The 19917-nt window shown below is 42.4% G+C and overlaps 1 protein-coding gene across 1 annotated transcript; it reads right to left on the reverse strand.

Annotated features, from left to right (window-relative positions):
• Positions 1-2919: 2919 nt before the first annotated feature.
• Positions 2920-19854, reverse strand: GIN1 (gypsy retrotransposon integrase 1). Its single transcript, XM_040986116.1, has 8 exons — positions 19771-19854; positions 13155-13300; positions 10798-10991; positions 8978-9283; positions 7523-7714; positions 7254-7430; positions 6617-6902; positions 2920-3323 (listed from the first exon to the last, which is right to left on the reverse strand). The coding sequence occupies exons 2-8, from the start codon at positions 13291-13293 to the stop codon at positions 3046-3048; spliced, it is 1572 nt and encodes a 523-aa protein (XP_040842050.1). The 5' UTR covers positions 13294-13300; positions 19771-19854; the 3' UTR covers positions 2920-3045.
• Between the last annotated feature and the right edge of the window lie 63 nt (positions 19855-19917).

The raw sequence follows: 19917 nt of genomic DNA on the forward strand, positions 1-19917 counted from the left end.
CCATTCAGGGAGTGAACTCATGGATGAAGATCTTTCTTGCTGTCTCTCCTCTTCCTAAATCTGATCTGCCTTTCCAATAAAAATAAATCTTTCAAAAAAATTTTTTAAATAAAGAACCTTGGTGCAGATTTAGGTCCTTGATTCATTTCAAGCTGATTTTTGTATAAGGTGACAGATGGGATCTTGTTTTTTACCTCTGCAGGCTGCTAACCAATTGTCCCAATAGCATTTGTTGAAGAGACCAGACTTTCCTACTGAATTATTTTCAGGTCTCTTGTAGATGAGTTGGCTGAACGTGTGTGGGCTCCTTTTGGGGTCTCTTCTGTTCCATTGATCTTCTCTGTTTCTGTACCAGTTCCAGACTGTTTTGATGACCACTGCCCTGGAGTATGTCTTGTGAGGTCTAGAATTGTGATTCCTCCTGCTTGATTTTTTAAAAAGATTTATTTTATTACTTTTACTGCAAAGTTGGATATACAGAGAGGAGGAGAAACAAGAGGAAGGTCTTCTGTCCGATGACAGAATAAATTAGAGAACAAAATTCATTTATTCACAGATCTCTACAAATCTGACTCCAAGTAATTCACAATGTGAAAGCGGGGGGGAACCCATGATTTCATTGTCAGGTTCACTGATGAAGATAAAGCCAGACACCTGACAAAGTATGAAGGAAGGGGCCATGAAAAGTGTGTCATTAATAAAGAGAGAAATTTTTTTTAAATTAAGATTCTCGGTGGAAAACATGTTCTGAAACAAAGACTGTATATTATTACTTAGGGACTTCTGGCGTTGGGACCAGAAAGGACCCTGAATTCTACACATAATGTTATTTTCCCCCCAACATATCCACTCTATCCTTTTTATTAAATAGATGAGAATATATTTGTGGAATATAAATACATGGATAAATTGATTGATGAGAGAAAGGGAAACAGGCGCGCAGGAGTTGCACACACAGCGAGTCCTCCTGTAGCTTTCCCGAGCAGTGAATTTTACTGAGCAGTAAATGCATGACATCTGGTGGCAAAGCTTAGTAACAGGTTCCGTGTAGATTTGCACACTGGCAAAAACAGGTGCCATGCATTGAATGATCATTCTGTCTTCAGAAAGAATAATTCAAAATGCTGCCAGTCACCCAGCAGTCATCTCCGGCACAGAAAGCACCCAGGAACTGTTCAGTATATGGAACCCAAGGCGTCATGCAGATACTGACAGAACTCATGTTCTCTTCACTGCCACAGTCACTCGGAACACACTGAAGAGAACAGGATTGGAATGCACAAGGCTTAGGCCATCAGGAGGAGCATTTAAAAAACCTAGTGACAGCCAAAGAGAGAAAATGATGACCTACCACTGTATTATTTGGAGCCTAATTAGATTTCTAGCTAAATTTTTATTGACCCATGTTGGGTTGTCTCTTGCTTAACTAAATAAGCTAGCCAACTAATACTCATTAACTGTCTGTCTTACACTGACATTCATGTAATTTGCTAGACAGAACTGTAAGAAGAACCTGGCTCTTCTGAAAAACTTACAGCCTTAATTTTTTTTTAAAGATTTATTTTTATTATTTTTTTTATTGGAAAGGCGGATATACAGAGAGGAGTGACAGAGAGGAAGATCTTCCATCCGATGATTCACTCCCTAAGTGAGCCACCACGGCCGATGCTATGCCTATCTGAAGCCAGGAGCCTCTTCCGGGTCTCCCACGCGGGTGCAGGGTCCCAAAGCTTTGGGCTGTCCTCGACTGCTTTCCTGGGCCACAGGCAGGGAGCTGGAAGGGAAGCGGGGCTGCCAGGCTAGAACCGGCGCCCATATGGGATCCAGGCGTGCAAGGCGAGGACCTTAACCACTGCGCCACCGCTCCGGGCCCAGCCTTAATTTTTTAAAAAGACTCCAACAAATAAACAATGAAAGGACCATACTAAGCAACATGCTACGGACTGCTGAGAGTCATTGCTCTAATTTGCTGGGAAAAGAAACACTCCGAAGATTGGAGTTGTCAGGTACAATTCACTGACGTAGATAGGATTTGAATTGAGCTTCTGAAAACTTTGGACAGGCTCAGCTCAGGCTGTTGCATCCCACTTGGAGGGTGAACATATGGATGGAAGATCTTTTTCTCTTTCTCTTTGGAAATCTGTCTTTCCAATAAAAATAAATAAACCTTAAGAAGAAAATTATGGATAGGAATCTTAAAATACCTTGGAATTAACCAAGGAATGGATAAAGAAACTGTGGTACATCTACTCAATGAAATACTACTTAGCAATTAAAAAGAATAAAATTCTACCATTTGAAACGAAATGGCCCCAGCTGGAGACCATTATGCTTTGTAAAATAAGCCAATCCTAAAAGGACAAATATCACATATTCTCTCTGATGTAAAGCAACTTCATGCACAAGACAGATATACAGGTAAAGATGCATGTACATATGGTCATCCACAGGAACTGCGGATTACAGATGATCATTTCAGGGTGTGCAGATACACTGCAGCATGTATCAGAGATGGACTCCCAGCGAAACTGTCCAATCTATCTTGACAACAGGATGCTGGACTTTCCACCACTGTCCATACCTACAATGTCAGGATACCCTTATATAGCAGAAACATGGACTTATGACTGTTGTTGAATTATACTATCGTAATAATATAGGGGACATCAGTGAAGGGGAGAGGACTTGCGGGGAGGGGAAGTCCCAAAGCTTATGGGACTGTATAAATAAATACATAAATAAATAAATAAGTAAATAAATATCACATGCCAAAGACCAAAGCAAATATGCTTTGCTTGGTCTCTTTTTAGAACAACAACAACAAAAAAATCAATTCTATGCCTGTGTTTTTCCTTTGCTTTTTATAACATATGTATGCTGATATTTAAATGTGGTACAAATTTACATCAACAGCAATAAAATAGAACTTCATGATTTAATCACCAAGAGTGTGTCAAGACATCTGTCCTATATGATCTTTATTGGAGAAAGTGCCAAGACTTAAGGGATTTGTGCATTCTAGGCATTTTAGATAAATGCTGGTATCTATGAATTTAAGTACTCAAGGACTTGATTGGAAGAGTCCAATAGACTAAAAGTCTGCTTTTCAAGAGAACCATGATCTTCCATCAACGGGGAGATTTTGACGTTTCTATATTCTAACAGTTCACGATCCTTGCTTGATGTTAATAATTCATTATCGACTATACCAATAGCTGCATCTTCCACAAGAATGTTTGCTTGGTACGTTCCAACGGGAAGGTCAGGCAATCCAATGTAGTCATGATCTGCCACTATTGAACCTTGCAAGAAATAAAGACTGTCTGAAAGAAGAAATAGCATATGTTGGCCTTTAGAATTATAGGTAAACATCATTTTTAAATTAAACAATGTTACATGAAGAACAGAATTCTAAACAATAATAACGAATGATGTTCTTCTATGCACTGCAGACATACATAAGCTGAAGAATGAATAAGATGATAAATTAAATACATTTGATAGTTCACACAGAAAAGAATGCAATGGACCTCGAGTTGTGGTATAGTGAGTCAGACTGTAGTCTACAATATTGGCATCCCAATTCCTGGCTACTTCCAACCCATCTCCCCATTAACACGGCTGGGAAGAAAACAAAGTCTTTGGGCTACTGTGACCCAAGTGGAAGACGAGGCTGAAGCCCGGGCTAACTGGCTTCCAGCTGGCCCAGCTCCAGACAATGCAGTCCTTTACGGGAATGAGCCGTGGACAGATTTCCTCTCTCCTTTTTTCTCTCTGATTCTGCTTTTCAAGCAAATATATACCCAAAAAAGAAAAAATGAAATAAGCAGAAAACACCCAATTTCCTGTCCCCTTTACCCATCTTTGGTAGTTGTGTGTGCATGGCAGACAGGAGTGGGAGGAAAAGACAAGTAGGAGTTTTGGTATAGTGTAGAAACAGGATTATAAACCTGCATTCCATTTCAGGATGAATTAAGGTGGTAAGGAAAGGCATAACAAAATAGAATTGTTAATGCCTTATCTTTAGCCTTACTTTTTGATAATTAACTTTCCATAATTGTCCACATTTTATTAAACAAAAAAGTTTCAATTTGGTAGAATATAAGGTTGTAAAGTTAATGTAGGCAGAGATCACCAGAATCAGGTGTGTGTCAGGAATGTGTAGAGAGGTGGGCTGTAATAATTAACTGAACTTCATTATTTACATTTACAGGAAGCAATGCTCTCTACCAAGAGATGGCAAGTGGCCTCGTATGGCCATTTCTCACTAGATAAAGCACCCCTAGTATTTTAGTTGTGAGTAAACACTTTCCCCATTTAGACTCATCAATTCTTAATGTAAAAACAGTGTTTAGATTTTAAAATGATAAATTTTGGGCCCGGCGCGGTGGCGCAAGTGGTTAAAGGTCCTCGCCTAGCACGCCCGGGATCCCATATGGGCGCCGGTTCTAATCCCGGCAGCCCCGCTTCCCTTCCAGCTCCCTGCCTGTGGCCTGGGAAGGCAGTCGAGGACGGCCCAAGGCTTTGGGACCCTGCACCCGCGTGGGAGACCCGGAAGAGGCTCCTGGCTTCGGATCGGCATAGTATCGGCCCGTTGCGCTCACTTGGGGAGTGAATCATCGGACGGAAGATCTTCCTCTCTGTCTCTCCTCTCTCTGTATATCCGCCTTTCCAATGAAAAAATAATAAAAATAAATCTTTAAAAAAAAAAATGATAAATTTTATACACATTTATGTTGGAATAAAAAGTATGGACAACTGAAGATGATAGGAGTGATCAGTTGCTAGACAAGAGGAGTGATTCTGAAAGACAAAAAATGACTCATGTAACCCAGGAGAAATGCTACAGCCCACAGCATGAAAAAGAACAAATGACCAATGATACAGCCACAGCATGATTTTATAGATTCGATGTCAACATTCAGTACTTATCTATTGACAGTACATGTTTTTCCATAGGGATAAAGTAGGTCTATTTCAGAAAAATATGGCCAGTAAACATATGGTAGGGGAGAACGAAGGGCAAGTGCCGGCAGCCCATATGGTGCCTGTACAGGTTTATCTGCTCTCATTTCTGATCAAGCTCCCTGCTGATGGCACGGGAAAGCAGTGGAAGATGGTCTTCCACTCACAAGGATGTATTTAAAAATAACCAGAAATACATCCACGAGCTACATGAGTAAGCATCAGTGATGATCTGGATATAGTTATAGCACGGGAAATAGCAGTTAAGATGAGCTTGGGGCTGGTGTGATGGTTCAACTGGCTAACAATCCTCCACCTTGTAGTCAGCATCCTATGTGGCCCCCTGTTAATGTTTCAGCTGCTCCACTTCCCACTCTGTTTTCTGGTTATGGTCTGGGAAAAGTAGTGGAGGGTGGCCCAAAGCCTTGGGACCCGGCAATCTCATGGGAGACCTGGAGGAAGCTCCTGGATCCCAGATGTGGACTGGCTCAGCTCCGGCTGTTGTGGCCATTTGGGGACTGAAGTAGTGAATGAGAGACCTCTCAAAGTCTCCCCTTCTCTCTGTAAACCTGCCTTTCCATTAATATCAATCTTAAAAAGGCTCTCTGAAGTTTGCAGTTTAATTTGCTAGAACTATGTTCACAAATTGTGCCCTTAAGCACTTGATTTGTGATCAGGCTAAATGGATTGTCACAAGGCAAGAGTGAGCCCTCCCACAGAGCTGTGGCAGGTGAGAGGCAGAGCTGAGCCACCAACACTGTGTGGCTCCTGCGGAGTGTCACACCCGGAGAAGGCACGGGCCGTGGCAGGTTGTTTCTAGTCATTCCTGTTATTTACACTTCCTTGGGTAAATAACCTACTTGCTATATGCTCTCTAAAGCTCTAACAAACTGTGCCTTCATTTAATTGTTACCCATATCGTAGTAAGTCATGCTTTATCTTGCTTAATAGAAAAAGTATAATCAGCTAAGATATTAATTGCCTCCCTCTGTTAAAACACAACAAGATGAATCAGTCCTGAGAAAGCAGGGAATTTCATCTGAAAGTCATGACAAAATGTCCTTAGATTAATCTAACAAGGAAAAGGGTTAGAGAACCAGTCACGGTTTTAGGGCAAGCATAGCCTAGTTTAGAGTGCTGTAACTTTCTATCATACAGCACTTGGAATACACGCTACTTCCCATCTGCCAGCACCCGCGACCTCAGTGACGCAATACTGAAGGCTAACAACGCTCTCAAGGTGCACTGATTTATTCTTATCCCAACCAGACTCTGCCTGGTATGCTGGATTTGTGTACTAATGAGCCTAGTTTTCATGTAAAAAGGAGTCACAAATTCCTAACAGGGAAAACAGATGTAGTCCTTCTTTCTCTGTTGACCAAAAAATGTAATCCTTCCTTCTGTGAAACAAATTCACTATGTCCCACATGCACTCTGAAAAGCTCATAGTCTTTAAAACAGAACCGTTCACAAGCCTGACAGCTCCAGAAGAAAAATTCTAATAAAAAGACTACCTGGGATATCTAAAATTATACCAAATACAAAACGGGAAGGGAAAGGAAACTCATTCAAAGAAGGAAGGAAGGTTGCTAGTTCTTTTAAACTGCCCTCCTCAAACGAAACGAAAACATGGGGAACGACGGACACTGACCTTGCTCACTGGTCTCCCTGACATAGGGCTTCAGGTGGGACATTTTGATAGGTCTCTTCAGTCTAGCTCCGGTGTTGTCTCTGAGGACAGCACAGCCACTGTCTGTGATGTAGTCTATGACACAGGGACCGACCCACTTAGACTGGAAACGGCCATCCTTCCACCAGTTTTTCCTTTGTCTTAAAACTTCATGACCAACTTTCAGATGAAATGGATTTAATTGTTTTGGCTTCCTTTTAACAATGACCTTGCTTTTATTTAGTCCATCTGCGTTGTTGTTCTTTAACTGCAAGTGCAAAAGGGGGGAAAAAAAAATAAGGGAATGAAAGAGCTGTGATTTATTGAAGACAAGTGCAGATAATGGTAACTGAAATGTAACCATAAATCCTTCTGAAACCTTAAAGAGCTCAAAGCGTTAACACAGGTTAAGGAATTCACCAAACAGCTGGCAAATAATACCTTATGTGTGATTACAGCTCTATTTGATTCCAAACTTCACAACTTGCAGCTAATAACCATTCTATTACTATTATTAAGAAGAACTTAAGAAAACACGTGTGCATGTGTGTGCTTACGGATGTTTGCTAAAATTATTATTTGTTAACCACTTCAGAGATTTAGTATCAAGCAGAGTCACCTGGTCCACTGCAGCCGTCTTCCTCTCCGCTGTCGCATCAGCCTCCTTGATGGCAGCCAGGATCCTGGCGAACATGCCTGCGCTTTCGCCCCCGGCTTCGTGAGGACCATCTGACGTCTCAGGCAGGGAAGCGTTTCGACAAAACATCTGAAAATACGGTGTGTTTTTAGTCGGCTCCTGTTTTAAGAAAAACAGCCAATCTATGACAAAATGTTCACATAGCCAAGACAGTCATCACTCAGAAGTAGGAATGACAACAAGGAACTCACCAAGTGAGTTATATTAAAGGCAAATGAAACGGCCGGCAGGTGGTCATCCCAGGTGTCTGGGTGGTCGGCGCAGTGTTTAGAGAGAAAGGTCTTGATTGCACTGGGTGTGCTTTCAGTCGGGTTAATAGTTCCAGAGGCGTGAGAAGTCACGATTTGCTTCGTGCCAAACAAGCTGTACAGTTCAGCGTTGATCTGAAAAATACATGAAACTTTTTCAAACTGATGTACTAGTTTTCATTGCTTTTTAAGAAGACTTGAATTTGAACCTTTTGTATAGCCAAGCTATACAAAAATAGCTATTTTGTTTTAAACAGAAATTTCCGCTAACTAACCCTTACTACACACCGCTCAGCATAACAGAGGATCAACATGTGCATTAAGCCTTGCAGCGATTTCATTAGGTATTACTAACCTCATTTTTAACCCAAGAAGTTAATGTCTTTTTTAAAAATTATTTTCTCAAAGTTTAATTATTTTGAAAGGCAGAGCAAAGCAAGAGAGAGGAAAAGAAGAGAGGAATGAGAATGGAAGAGATAGATATTTATTTTCCACGCTTTGGCTTCTCCCAGGTAGCTTTTCTCCTGGTTGCATTTCCTTAGCATCCTTTCACTGAATACTTCTTGGCGATGAGTATACAATATGCTGAGCCCACTAGTCAGCAGGTCCTAATTATTTCATAAGTAAATACAATGTCTGGTACTTCTTTTAGACAAAGATGTCAAAGGTGCTTCGAATTAGGAAAAATCTGGCTGTTTCTGGTTTTCCCTACAACAGTACTTTGACAATTATCAAACTGAAAAAGCTGCTTTAGGACTAGTGGTAGTATATTTCTTTTTTTAAAGAATTTTTACATATATTTTTTCTTGCTTGTCTTTCAGGTTAACTTAGTGAAGTAGGCATTGTAACACAGAAGGTTAACCCACAAATCAGGACAACTGTGTCCTAGACCAGAGGCCCAGACTGATTCCTGACTACCTTGCTTTCTGTGTCAGCTTCCGGCTAGATACGGCTGGGCTGAGCCTTAGCTGGGATTAGCATTTCAGCGTGACTAGTGAATGGAAAATCTCTCTTTCTCTGCCATTCTGTCTTTCAAGCACATGAATATTTTGTACATTTAAAAAATTATTTATCTTGAAAATAACCAGGGCAAGGAAAGAAATGGTTTTCAATATTAATATTCTTAATCACAAACATGATGTATTCTTCCACTAAGTAAAATTCTCATTTACTTTTCAATGACACAATTCCAATCTTTACAAGAAATATTTGGTTCAATCTCTTTACTTCATATTGAAGAAATATGAAAACATTTTAACTTCTTAGTGATTCAGTAAATATGAAAATCCTGGTCTTAATTTCTACAAAATTCACTTCTGCATCTAATGCAGAGGGTATTGAATGCTGGACCCCGAAAAGGTTTAAGATAGGTTCCACCCCTCAGTTTACTTGCCTTACCTGTTGAATGAATTCATCTCTTTGGTCCATTATTATTTTCTGAGGAGGTCCGTATAAGAAGAATATATTGATAATAGCTTTAGAAATTTCTGATGCCGAAACATCACACAGAGGTAAAATCACCACCCACTTTGTGAACCAATCTGTCATGATGATAGCATACACGTGACTTCTGCTGCTTGCATGGAAAGGCCCCGCCAGGTCAACAGTGACTACACTCCACGGGCTTTCCACCTTGAGAAGATGTTGTTTCGATGTTAGGATAACCGTATTTTTTGCCACTTGACAATGCTGACAAGCATAGACCTACAAACAGAAATACAATAAATGAGATAAGCATCTTGAGCACTGAAGATATGGTGTATTTTCAGTGTGCTCTTATTTTAAGAAAAATAAACGGGAGATTTGTAATAGATCATTCATGTATCAAGAGATACTCAGAAGTATGAATAAATACATATTCAAGGAATAGATCAGCATGCAGTTATGCAATAATTTCTAGAGCTAGAAGATGACCCCTCTATTCTGAGAGCATTATTAAAACACAATGCTATCCAAACAGTATTTATAGATGCCAGAAATTCCTCTGTGTCCTACGAAACCAAGAAGAGAGCAACATTTCACAAATCAGCAGTGCAGATCAGCTGACCTCCAAGCAGGGACATTACATTTCCTAGAAATTTTTCTATTAGAATATGCTGGAGATTCTAATAGTTTATAAAGTTACAAAACACAGACTGTCTTCACAATTTAATTCTGTGCTTTGCTATGGCTGGCATGTTTTACCTCAAGATGGACCTGGCTCAAAGTGAGAAACCATATGGTGCTTAACATTTCTTCTGAAGATTTATTTTTTTTACTAAATTAAGTCAGAATAAGCGAGAGAGAGGGAGGGAGAAGAGATTTCCCATTCACAGGCTCACTCTCTGATTGGCTGTTATGGCCAGAGCTGAGCCCGTTGGCAGCTGGGAGCCAAGAGCTTCTTCCTGGGTCATGAGTGCAGTTGCCCAAGGACTTGAGCCCTCCTCCACTGCTTTCCCAGCCCATAGCTGAAAGCTTTATCAGAAGTGAAGCAGCTGGGTCTAGAACCAGGAGCCATACAGATCGCCAGTGCCTCAGGCAGAGGATGAACTTGCTAAGTCACAGAGCCAGTTCCCAGGACCTACCTTCTAAACATACCACCTTCTACACAGAAAATCTTGCACGACCACAAAAGAGGTGATTCAGTCAGATGGATTTCAGTCTATATATAGCATTTCAATATTGAAAGCTAGTTTTGTGCCAAGAGTGATGGCTCAGTGTCTAAATCCTCACCTTGCAAGCACCGGGATACCATATGAGCACTGATTCGTGTCCCGGCTATTCCATTTCCCATTCAGCTCCCTGTTTGTGGCCTGGAAGGTAGTAGAAGATGGCCTGAAGCCTTGGAACCGTGCATCCATGTGGGAGACCCACAGGAGGCTCCTGACTCCTGGCTTCAAATCAGCTTGGCTCCAGACATCTTAATGTGGCCACTGGAGGAAGATCTTTGTCTCTCTGTAAATCTGATCTGCCTTTCCAATGAAAATAAACAATTGAAAAAAAATCCGGTTCTATATAATGCTATCTTCAAAAGTTTAAATATTGTCTTTTTAAAATTTAAATTCTACTTTAGTGATTTAAGATAATTGTGAAATATAAAACTCCCTTTACTTGAATGTATTTTATACAAAAACTACCTATAAAAGTACTTAATGAGGCATGATACCCAGGGTCAGTTTGGAGCAGTGATGAACTGTGAATATCGGAAAGCGAGCATTCCAGGTACACATAAGCCATACCCACTGTTTGACATCGTTGGTCACGGAGGTCCAATAGTAACTGGATTCCACTAAAGTGAGGGTTCTGGAGATGCCATGGTGAGGTCCAGGCTCATTTTCATGGCATTCTCGTAGGACTTTCTTTTTTTCCTCTTCGGAAACAATTACCAAGCGATTTTGTTTTCGGTCTTTTCCAACGTAAAACAGCTTTTTTTCTGGAATAAATGATACCAAAGAAATAACTGTAATTTTTAGAGATCTCTACAGTTTTAAGGTACTCACTGGCTTATGTCAGCCATGAGGATTTGTTTATTTGCTTCTGATAAAATCTTTCTTCATTTAGAACTGAGTATTTACTTGAGTGATCTGAAAGATCAGTTTTATCTCTTATTGTCTTCTTCTGACAGCTGTTATAGTTTTCTGGCTGTCACAACAAGGAGTTTGCAGTTTGTCCTTCGAAGCATGCTGCTGTATGCTTTCATACTTTCACTAACTGCTGGAGTATGAACTTATCTTCCCATGGGAAAATTCTTGCATGTTCCTCCAAAAAGTGGCATAAGTTAACAAGTTGGTGATGTGCTTACAACAGAGCTAAAGCAGTATTTTATCCTTACCAGTTTCATAGGCAAGCACTTATCTGATGTTTTTGAGGGAAGGGACAGTGACGTGAGAATGTGTGAGAACTTAGGTGCTAATGCTGTGTTTTCTTTAGAAAGATCCCGGAGACGAATCTGCATGTGGGAAGCAATCGGGGCACAGAAAGACGCAGCGCCTCTCACGCAGGGACAGGGTGGCCTTTCACACTCCAGCACATACCATTAAGCTACTGATGCACAGTGGAACATTCCTAACTGAAATCAGAAGGCAACCAACCTCAGGGCAGGAGCCATGCTGCTGCAGCTCATCACTGCACCCATCTCTAAAGCCTAGGATACGACTGGCACCTGGCAGAATCTCAGTAAAGACTTTTTTATGTAAATGATGAGAATTCTTACTTTAGTCTAAAAGGTAATGGGCCAGTCCTTTTGTGTTTTTGTTGCTAAGATCTATTTACCTGAAAGGCAGAGTTACACAGGGAAAGCCAGCTCTTCCACCTGTTGCTTTACTCCCCAGTGGCTGCAACAGTGAGGGCCTGGCCAGGCTGAAGCCTGGAGCTTCCTCCAGGTCTCCAATGTGGTCACCAGGCCATACTCTGTGACTTCTCCAGGTGTATCAGTACCGAGCTGGACTGGTGGTAGAGCAGCCTGGATTTGAGCCGGTACCCATATGGGATGTGGTATAGCAGACAGGGGTTTACCTGCTGTGTCACTGCACTTGCCCTGGCTGGCCTATTCCTAAGCAACAGGGAGTAACTGGCACACAGATTCAAAGGGACATATGAACAGGCATTCACCTTTTGTCTTAGAACTTTATCTGCTCTGGGCCCAGTGTGATAGCCTAGTGGCTAAAGTCCTTACCTTGCATGTGCCAAGATCTCATATGAATGCCAATTTGAATCCCCACTGCTCCACTTCCCATCTAGCTCCCTGCTTGTGACCAGGGTAAAAAGTGGAGGGTGGCCCAAAGCCTTGGGACCCAGTACCCACGTGGGAGGCCTGGAGGAAGTTCCTGGCTCCTAGATTCGGATAGGCGCAGCTCCGGATTGTGGTCACTTGGGGAATGAACAGGCAGATGAAGATCTTGCTCTCTGTCTCTCCTTCTCTCTGTATGTCTGCCTTTCCAATAACATAAATCTTCAAAACAAAAAAGCAACTTTATCTGCTCTGTGGGAAACCTAATATATCTATAAACAAAATTTCCTTTAATATGGCTAACATTCATTTACGCATGTGTTTACTGATTAGGTGTACCTCTTTCCTACTGCGTTCCGAATGCCTCGTCCCTTTAAAGGAGAAGGGAAAACAAAACAAAACAAAACAGGAGCCTCCCTCTAATGTTTCAAGATCAATATCCAATTGCTTTTCACATGCTCAGTCCACCCAGGACTCCAAAGTGGACCCACACATGAGTCGCTGAGACTGACGGAAGCGGAAGGGAGAACTCCGGAAATGGGCAGTTCCTTCAGCTGCTCAGTTTAGTAAGAGACTAGTCAGTAGTTCCTCCGAAGCCTCCCGTTGCTGCAGGCAGCGGCTTCCGTGTGGGCAGCAGAGCAGTCACGGGGGCAGCTCATTCAGGCAAATGCTCTGTCTTATGGCATGACATTATTTTCCATCTAGAATGCTTCTGAACCTTCAGCGTGACTTTGATCTTACTCTTGACCGAGTACCATCATGAAATGGACTGGTAATTACTTGGCAACCACTCACTGCCACAGAAACTCCTTGGATTCCATGGAGATGCCATGGGAAGAATCCAAAGATTTGGGGTATTAATTTTACCTTTGAAGACAAATTTTTTGGCTGCTCTTCTTATGCCACTTCTCTCACTTGGCAGCGTAGTTGGATGATATTCGCCAGTTCTCTTATAATATGCAATCTGTTTAAGATGAAGGTCACCATTTTTGCCCGTTCGGACCATCAGGAACCTAGGGAAAACACAAAGATAGAACTTGAACGCTAAGCTCATTCCATTGCTATTTTGATCCAGGCTTCTGTCATGTTTGTGCTTATGTATGAATTGAGCATTCCCAGAACAGTATCTGTGACGGAGATAATTGTGGGACAGAAAAGGAACAGAGTGATGAATAGGAGCTAAAATATTCAGACGCTATTGAGAAGCATCATGACAAATTATCTTGTCTCTTTCCACGTGGTAAAAAGTGCTGCAAATTTTCCACATATTGAGGGAAAAAAGGAAGCATACGTCAGCAGACTTGCTTAAAAGTTTCTAGCCACTGACTGAAACTTACTAATGAGATGATGGTCTTAGCTGACACTTATGATACTATGGGAGACAGTATGATTTTCTTCTTCTAAAGGGCATTTATTTATTTAAAACACAAAAATTACAGAGCGAGAAGGCCTCCATTTCTGGTTTATTCTCCACATGGCTGCAACAGCTATAGCTGGGCCAACCTGAAGCCATGAGTTCCAAACTCCATCCAGGTCTCCCACATGGGTGGCAGAGGCCCAAGGACTTGGACCATAGTTCTCTGCCTGCCGGGCCGTATCTGCAGGCACCTGGATTGCTTGGAGTGTCTGGGCTTGAATCGGCACCTAGACGGGAATGCAGGATTCACAGGCGGCAGTTTAACCTGCAGGGTCACAACACAGGCCTTCGCTATGTTTAAAGATGTTTACGATCATTGCAAAATACACACATATACTTGTTCAGATCATCTGTTAGATGTATTTTGCAGGCATTCAAATGATCAATGACAAAGAAGATACCTCGGAGCCAGAACACGCACTTTTAAAAAACTACATATAAACGTTTTCACAAACAGAAATAATTTTTTTTCCAGAAAGTAATTTTGGTCCTGTGAATATTATGTCAATGTTATATAAGAAAAAGCAAACTGGCTGTACTGGCAAAAAACAAAACAAAATCCATCTTTATTACACACCATGAGTAACTTGGGAAATGCTTTCATAAAAAAAGCAAAAGCAAAAAAGCCTTTTCTTTCCCATTTTCTTCTGGAAGCACTAGCCCCTGCTGGCTCCTTTGCTGCTGGCCTACCCCGACCCTCCCGCTGCAGCCCCATGCTTTCTCTCCCACTTGCACAGACCTTGACAGACTGCCTTTGTGGTTTTCCAGTAGGAACTGTCCCATGGGGGGCAGAGACAGACAAATCAGAACAAGGAGCCAGAGGGCAGGGTATTCACTTCCTAGCTGTTTGCCTGGACGGAGCGCAGCCCTCTGCAGCACAGCTCCTGTGGGGAGCCGGCCTGCCCTGTGTCTGTCCGGCCCTCACTGAAGCCTGGTTCAAGTCTTGTTTTCGACATTGCAGCCCCAGAGGCCTACTTGCTGTTAGTTTCCAAGCTTCTTTGTCTGTCCATACATCTGTAAGAGCTTCATAACATTTCTTAAAAATTTCAGATTGTATCCTCTGCTTCCTGATTGATGTGAATGCTTCTAATTCTGAAATTCTAAAAAAAGAAATGGCTTTTTACTGCCCGCTGCAGGGCCTGGGAGGGAGACTGAAAGAATGTGGAACTGTGGAGAGATTGGCGGGACAAAGCCAAACACACTGCCCCTGGCCATGGCTTAACAGCTGACCCAACACCTTCTAACATACAGCTCTCTCCACAGTCAGGAAGTTAACTTCTGACAGAATGCTAGTGTGCTTCTAATGCCCACTTCATTACAGGTTGGCATAAGGGTCAAGCCAACTGAAAGCACAGGGTCTGTCACTGCTAATAGTGACAGCTCCTACCCTACAAGAGCAGGGATTATGGTTTATAAAGTACTGTAAAACTCAACTACAGGTAAAAATAATGTGACGCATATTTTAAAATGGCTAGAAGATGTAACCTTCTTGCTATAAACAAATGACAAATGTTGAACGTGACGGATAGTCTGTCCTGATTTTAGACAATGGGCACAAAGACTGAAACATCACGTTCTATCAAACAGAATCAAAAGTGGAATAGAGGTATTACAAAATATTGTCCAATTCATTTCCAACTAAATAGTAAATGTGACTTTTCCATTTTATAATAGATGGCGGTGCCTCCGAATTAAAAAAATATATATATATAGTTTATGAGTTTCTAAAACATCTAAAAACAATGGTCTAGATTTTAAATCTTTCTACAAAAATAAATAAAACAGTACATTGCTGACATAACAAGTAGGTCACCGAAATAGAACAGACCCAAACATGCACGGTTAGCCAGCTTACAGCAGAAGTGCTAAGACAGCAGGCAGGGAGAGAGATGGCCTTTTCAGCAAGTGATACTACAACAATCTGATTTCTAGAAGTGGAAAAAAATAAACCTTAATCTTTTACCTCTGTTCTCCTACAAAAATTAATTCCACATAAATCATAAACCTAAATGTGAATGTCAAATGACAGGGCTTTGGGAAGAAAACTATGAGAAGTTCTTGAAAACACTGGGATAGCCCAAAATCCCAAAACAGGACACAAAAAAACATTATTCATGGAAGAAAAAAAAATTGTTACAAATAGGACTTTATCAAAATCAGAATTCACTGAAAAACAGCAGCAATGCAAAAAGGTAAGTGACAGACTGGGAGAAGGGATCTTGTAAATAAAGAGGCAGAAGGAATGCTCACGCAGCACACGCAGCTGCTCTGACCTTGGCAGCAGGAGACGGTAAGAGACAGAAACACTAAAATATACCCAGTCAGTTAACAGTCAAACCAGGCAAGTGCAATCAGACTGCAATAAAAATGGTTCCGGCTCCTGTCATTCAGCCATGAAGCAAGAAGCGGCATGAGACTCCACCACAGAGCTAAAACAATCTTCCCGATCACCTGGTAACTGCCAGTCGCCACACAGGAGATACTACACTGAGCAAGACCTAGGAGACGACCCGAACGAGCTCATCAAGATACAATCAGGCTTTTATTTTAGTGCAAAAAGTTTTTGAATTTCATGCACTTTTTACATAGCTTATTTTCATTTCAAAGGCTGAGTCACACACCCACAGTCTTCTATGTGCTGGTTCATACCCCAAGTGGCTGTAATGGCTGAAACGGGGCACTTGGAAGCCACAAGCTTCTTCTGGGTCTTTCACATGGGTACAAGGCCACCCACAGCAGGGAGCTAGAGCATAAGTGGAGCCAAGAGGGACCCTTTTGGGATGCTGGCATTGTAGGTGGAGGCTTAACCCACGATGTCACGGTGCAGGTCCCTTGGTTTTTTATAATACACACTTCCAGCAACTTTCTGAATATTTCTTTGGATTTGTCATGTTTATAGCTGTTTTATTTACAATAGCAGAAGCAACCCAGTGGTTCACCAACACAGGGATAAACAAACACAATGCTCAAATACAAGGAAACACTGTTCAGCCTGAACAAGCAAGCAGATTGGCATGTATGCAGCACTATGGATGAACCTCGAGGAAGTTACAGGAAGTGGAATAAAACAAATCACGGAAAGATGCGGGATTCTACCTATGTGAAGTATTAGAAACTTACGCCCAGAGACAGAAATGAGAGTGGTGCTGACAAGCTGACATACGGAAGCAGGCAAAGGAGCATGACTGGTTAATGGGTACAGGGCTTCACAGCAGACGGAGAGTTCTGGAGAACAGTGGGGATTGTTCCAGCAGTCTCAATGTGCTCCATGCCAATGGACTGAGACAGCCTCCAATTAACATATCTCACCATCAATTAAAAGATTATTTTTGCTTTCTTTTCGAAAAATTTAACTTTAAAAGAAGGGTTTCTGGAAGAACTAGCAATGGGGAAACGTTACATGCTTGACGCTTTGATGCTCCGAGATGGCAGCCTAGGATGGCCTCCAGTCCACCGAGGGTACCAGCTTGTGTGCTGACTTTGTCAGCAAGGCCTTGGCATGTCTGTCAATGAGGATTCTATTGTAAACAGTAGAAGTTATTTCTCCCTGCAATACTATGAGCGAATTCTCAGGTAGGCTTCTGCGAGGGCCCTTCCCACCCCTACAACGAGAAAAAGCTGGCCAAACTCAGTAAGATGACCATGTTCCCCGACTTATTCCCAATCAGAAGCCCCGCCAGCTCGTTCGTATAGATAGGGCGGTTTTAAAATTGATACTCAAAATGCAAGACCTGGGAACTGTTAAAACAAGCTTGCAAGATGAACACAGCTGAAGAACCTCACATTCCTGATTTAAAGGCCCCCAATGATGCTGATAATCAAGACCTGTGCTGCTGGCTAGGCCGCAGATCATGTAACAGCAGTGCTCAGGCACGGCAAACTCATTTGCAACAAAGGTGCTGAGTTAATGTAATGGAGAAAGCATATTCCGTTGAATAAATGCTGAATATCCCCATGAAGAAAAAGTGAAGAGATGAACAGGTTATAGACCTAAATGTACACCTACGATTGCAGAACCTCCATAAGGGGGGAAAAAAAAAGTATTTGTGACCTCAGCACAGGCAGCAATTTCCTACAGAGCAACAAAATACAGTGGCCAGTAAAAAACAAAAAAACAAAAAAACCTAGAACTTAAGTTTCTTTAAAGGTACAGTTCAAAGAAAGTAAGAGAAGTCACAGCTGGGAGAAAACACTGGGCGTACATCTGTATGTAGCATTTATAAAGAAAGCTCAGAACTTTACAAAAAATACAAATAATCCCAATTAGAAAAGGGGCAAAAGATTTCAGACACTTTGTCCAGTAAGAGTTAGCAGGGACACAGCTGGCAAGTGATGGCTCAATGTTATTAGATTATGGAAAAGCGTGGATTAAACCCACAGAGGCCTGCTGTACGAATGAGAGTAACGCAAGCCTGATAATAGCAAAATAGAGCTCTGCTGGTGAGAACGCGGAAAGGCGCAGCAAGTAGGCTGTGTTTGGGAAGGTGATGGCTTCAGGGTGAAGACTTTCAGGTGTGTGACAGTTAACTAGACCTCAGTATCTGTGTTTGGAAAACAGACATCACCTCCGTCCTCTATTTTCATATTCATGATAACGGGACAACAGGTGTGGAAACCCCTTCATGACAGGTCAAGCAACAGATAATTATCATATGTAAGTATTAGCACCCTCACCAGGCTGTTTAACAACCCTCTCTGTTCTCAAAAATTTACCTGTAAAGAAAAATACCTCAAAATCTCCTTCCCTTCATTAATTGTGATACGTTTACAGCAATGGCTACTTGTGGTATTACCAACAACTAAACCCAGAAGAATCAGGCATACCTGTGAGTGATTTTTACAGTAATTCACAGACTGCTTGTTGTGAAGATAGAAAACGAGCAAGGGCAAGTAGAAAATGCTGAAGAAAAGTCACTTCAAACATAATTACTTAAATAACTGGTTTAAAGTGCTGCTAATATTTTGACTTAGGTATAACAGTAACTTTAGGAACAAGCAGGGTTTTTTTTTTTTACCCTTTTTCAAAGACCATTCAACACGTGGTCCCTAAAAGAGCATGCATTTGTGAGGTACACCTGCGAAAAGAGTTTTAAACTGTACTATTCAGGGCCAAGTTCATAAAACAAGATCATTAAGTAGAGGTGAAATTTTTAAGGGAGACGAATTGGCTTCAATCACATAAACGAAACCATCCCTGATTGGATGCATTGGCGTTTTCAAGAGATCAGGTTTTAGAAAAGGTACTGCAGGAGGCTGCTTGCAACTTACACGTCCTGCCAGGAATGTCGGGCTCTCTGCTGGCGCTTTGTGACACTAACTCGCTGCAACGCGCTCACACCTGCCCAGGCTAACGGACCGAAGCCCAGGTGGTGATCCACACACCTTCCCCCTCGCAGGCTGCAACGTTGCCAGAAACCAGGGTCATTGGATTTCGACTTTTCCTCTTGAAACACGGGCCACCTGCACCTTTTCCACAGAATCCCGTAGACAGGGAACCCCAAACATACCACTCCCTGGGGGCGGACACACACACACACACCCCCAAGACGCCCAGGACCGAGGGGTCCCCCGCGTGGAAGCCACATCCCCACTGGGGTTCAGACACGTCCGTTCAAGGACAAGCCAGAGACACAAATGGCCATTTTATGCACACCCCCCCACCCCATTGTAACTTAGCGGCCAGCGTCGTCCTGGGGCTCCCCTCTCTTCCCGCCATAGGGTGGGGGTGGGCTGGATGGTATCTCGAACGGGGACGCAAAACGCCATAATCCACCACAACGCTCAGGAGCCAGAAAAATGTCTAGCGTCCGGCCAACGCCTGGGGTCTCTGACGCCACTTTTCAAGGCTCGTGAACCGACTCTAGCTCAACTCAAGCCTTTCACTGCGAACGACCACCAAGTACAGCGGGACTGGACGGCCGGGGAGCCCTCAGGGCGCCTGCGCAACGTCTCCCCCGACTCCAGCCAGCCTTCCCTCTCACGGCCGGGAGGCTACAGTCAGGTTCCACTTGTCTTTAAACGGAAGTATGAAAAAAAAAAAAAAAGAGGCCTAGAACGACCGCTCACCGAAATGGTCCTAAATGCAAACGACACGATTTAAAGCGTTCTCCCCCGCGACTTATGTGGCGCTGCCGGAAGCGGAACTCCACCCGGGTCGGTTATGAAGAGGGAACTCCGTCCTTTGACTGGATGTAAGAACCTCAGTCCCCGGAA

The sequence above is a fragment of the Ochotona curzoniae genome, unplaced genomic scaffold, assembly GCF_017591425.1.
Source record: "Ochotona curzoniae isolate NIBS_2020 unplaced genomic scaffold, NIBS_Ocur_1.0 contig_4501, whole genome shotgun sequence".
Lineage (NCBI taxonomy): Eukaryota > Metazoa > Chordata > Mammalia > Lagomorpha > Ochotonidae > Ochotona > Ochotona curzoniae.

Coding starts and splice junctions, on each gene's coding strand:
- GIN1 (XM_040986116.1), bottom strand. CDS start 13,293: ATGGTCCGAACGGGCAAAAATGGTGACCTTCATCTTAAACAGATTGCA. Junction 10,992..13,154: donor CAAAAAATTTGTCTTCAAAG/GTAAAATTAATA, acceptor CATTTATTCCAG/AAAAAAAGCTGTTTTACGTT. Junction 6,903..7,253: donor AGACGGCTGCAGTGGACCAG/GTGACTCTGCTT, acceptor TTGCACTTGCAG/TTAAAGAACAACAACGCAGA.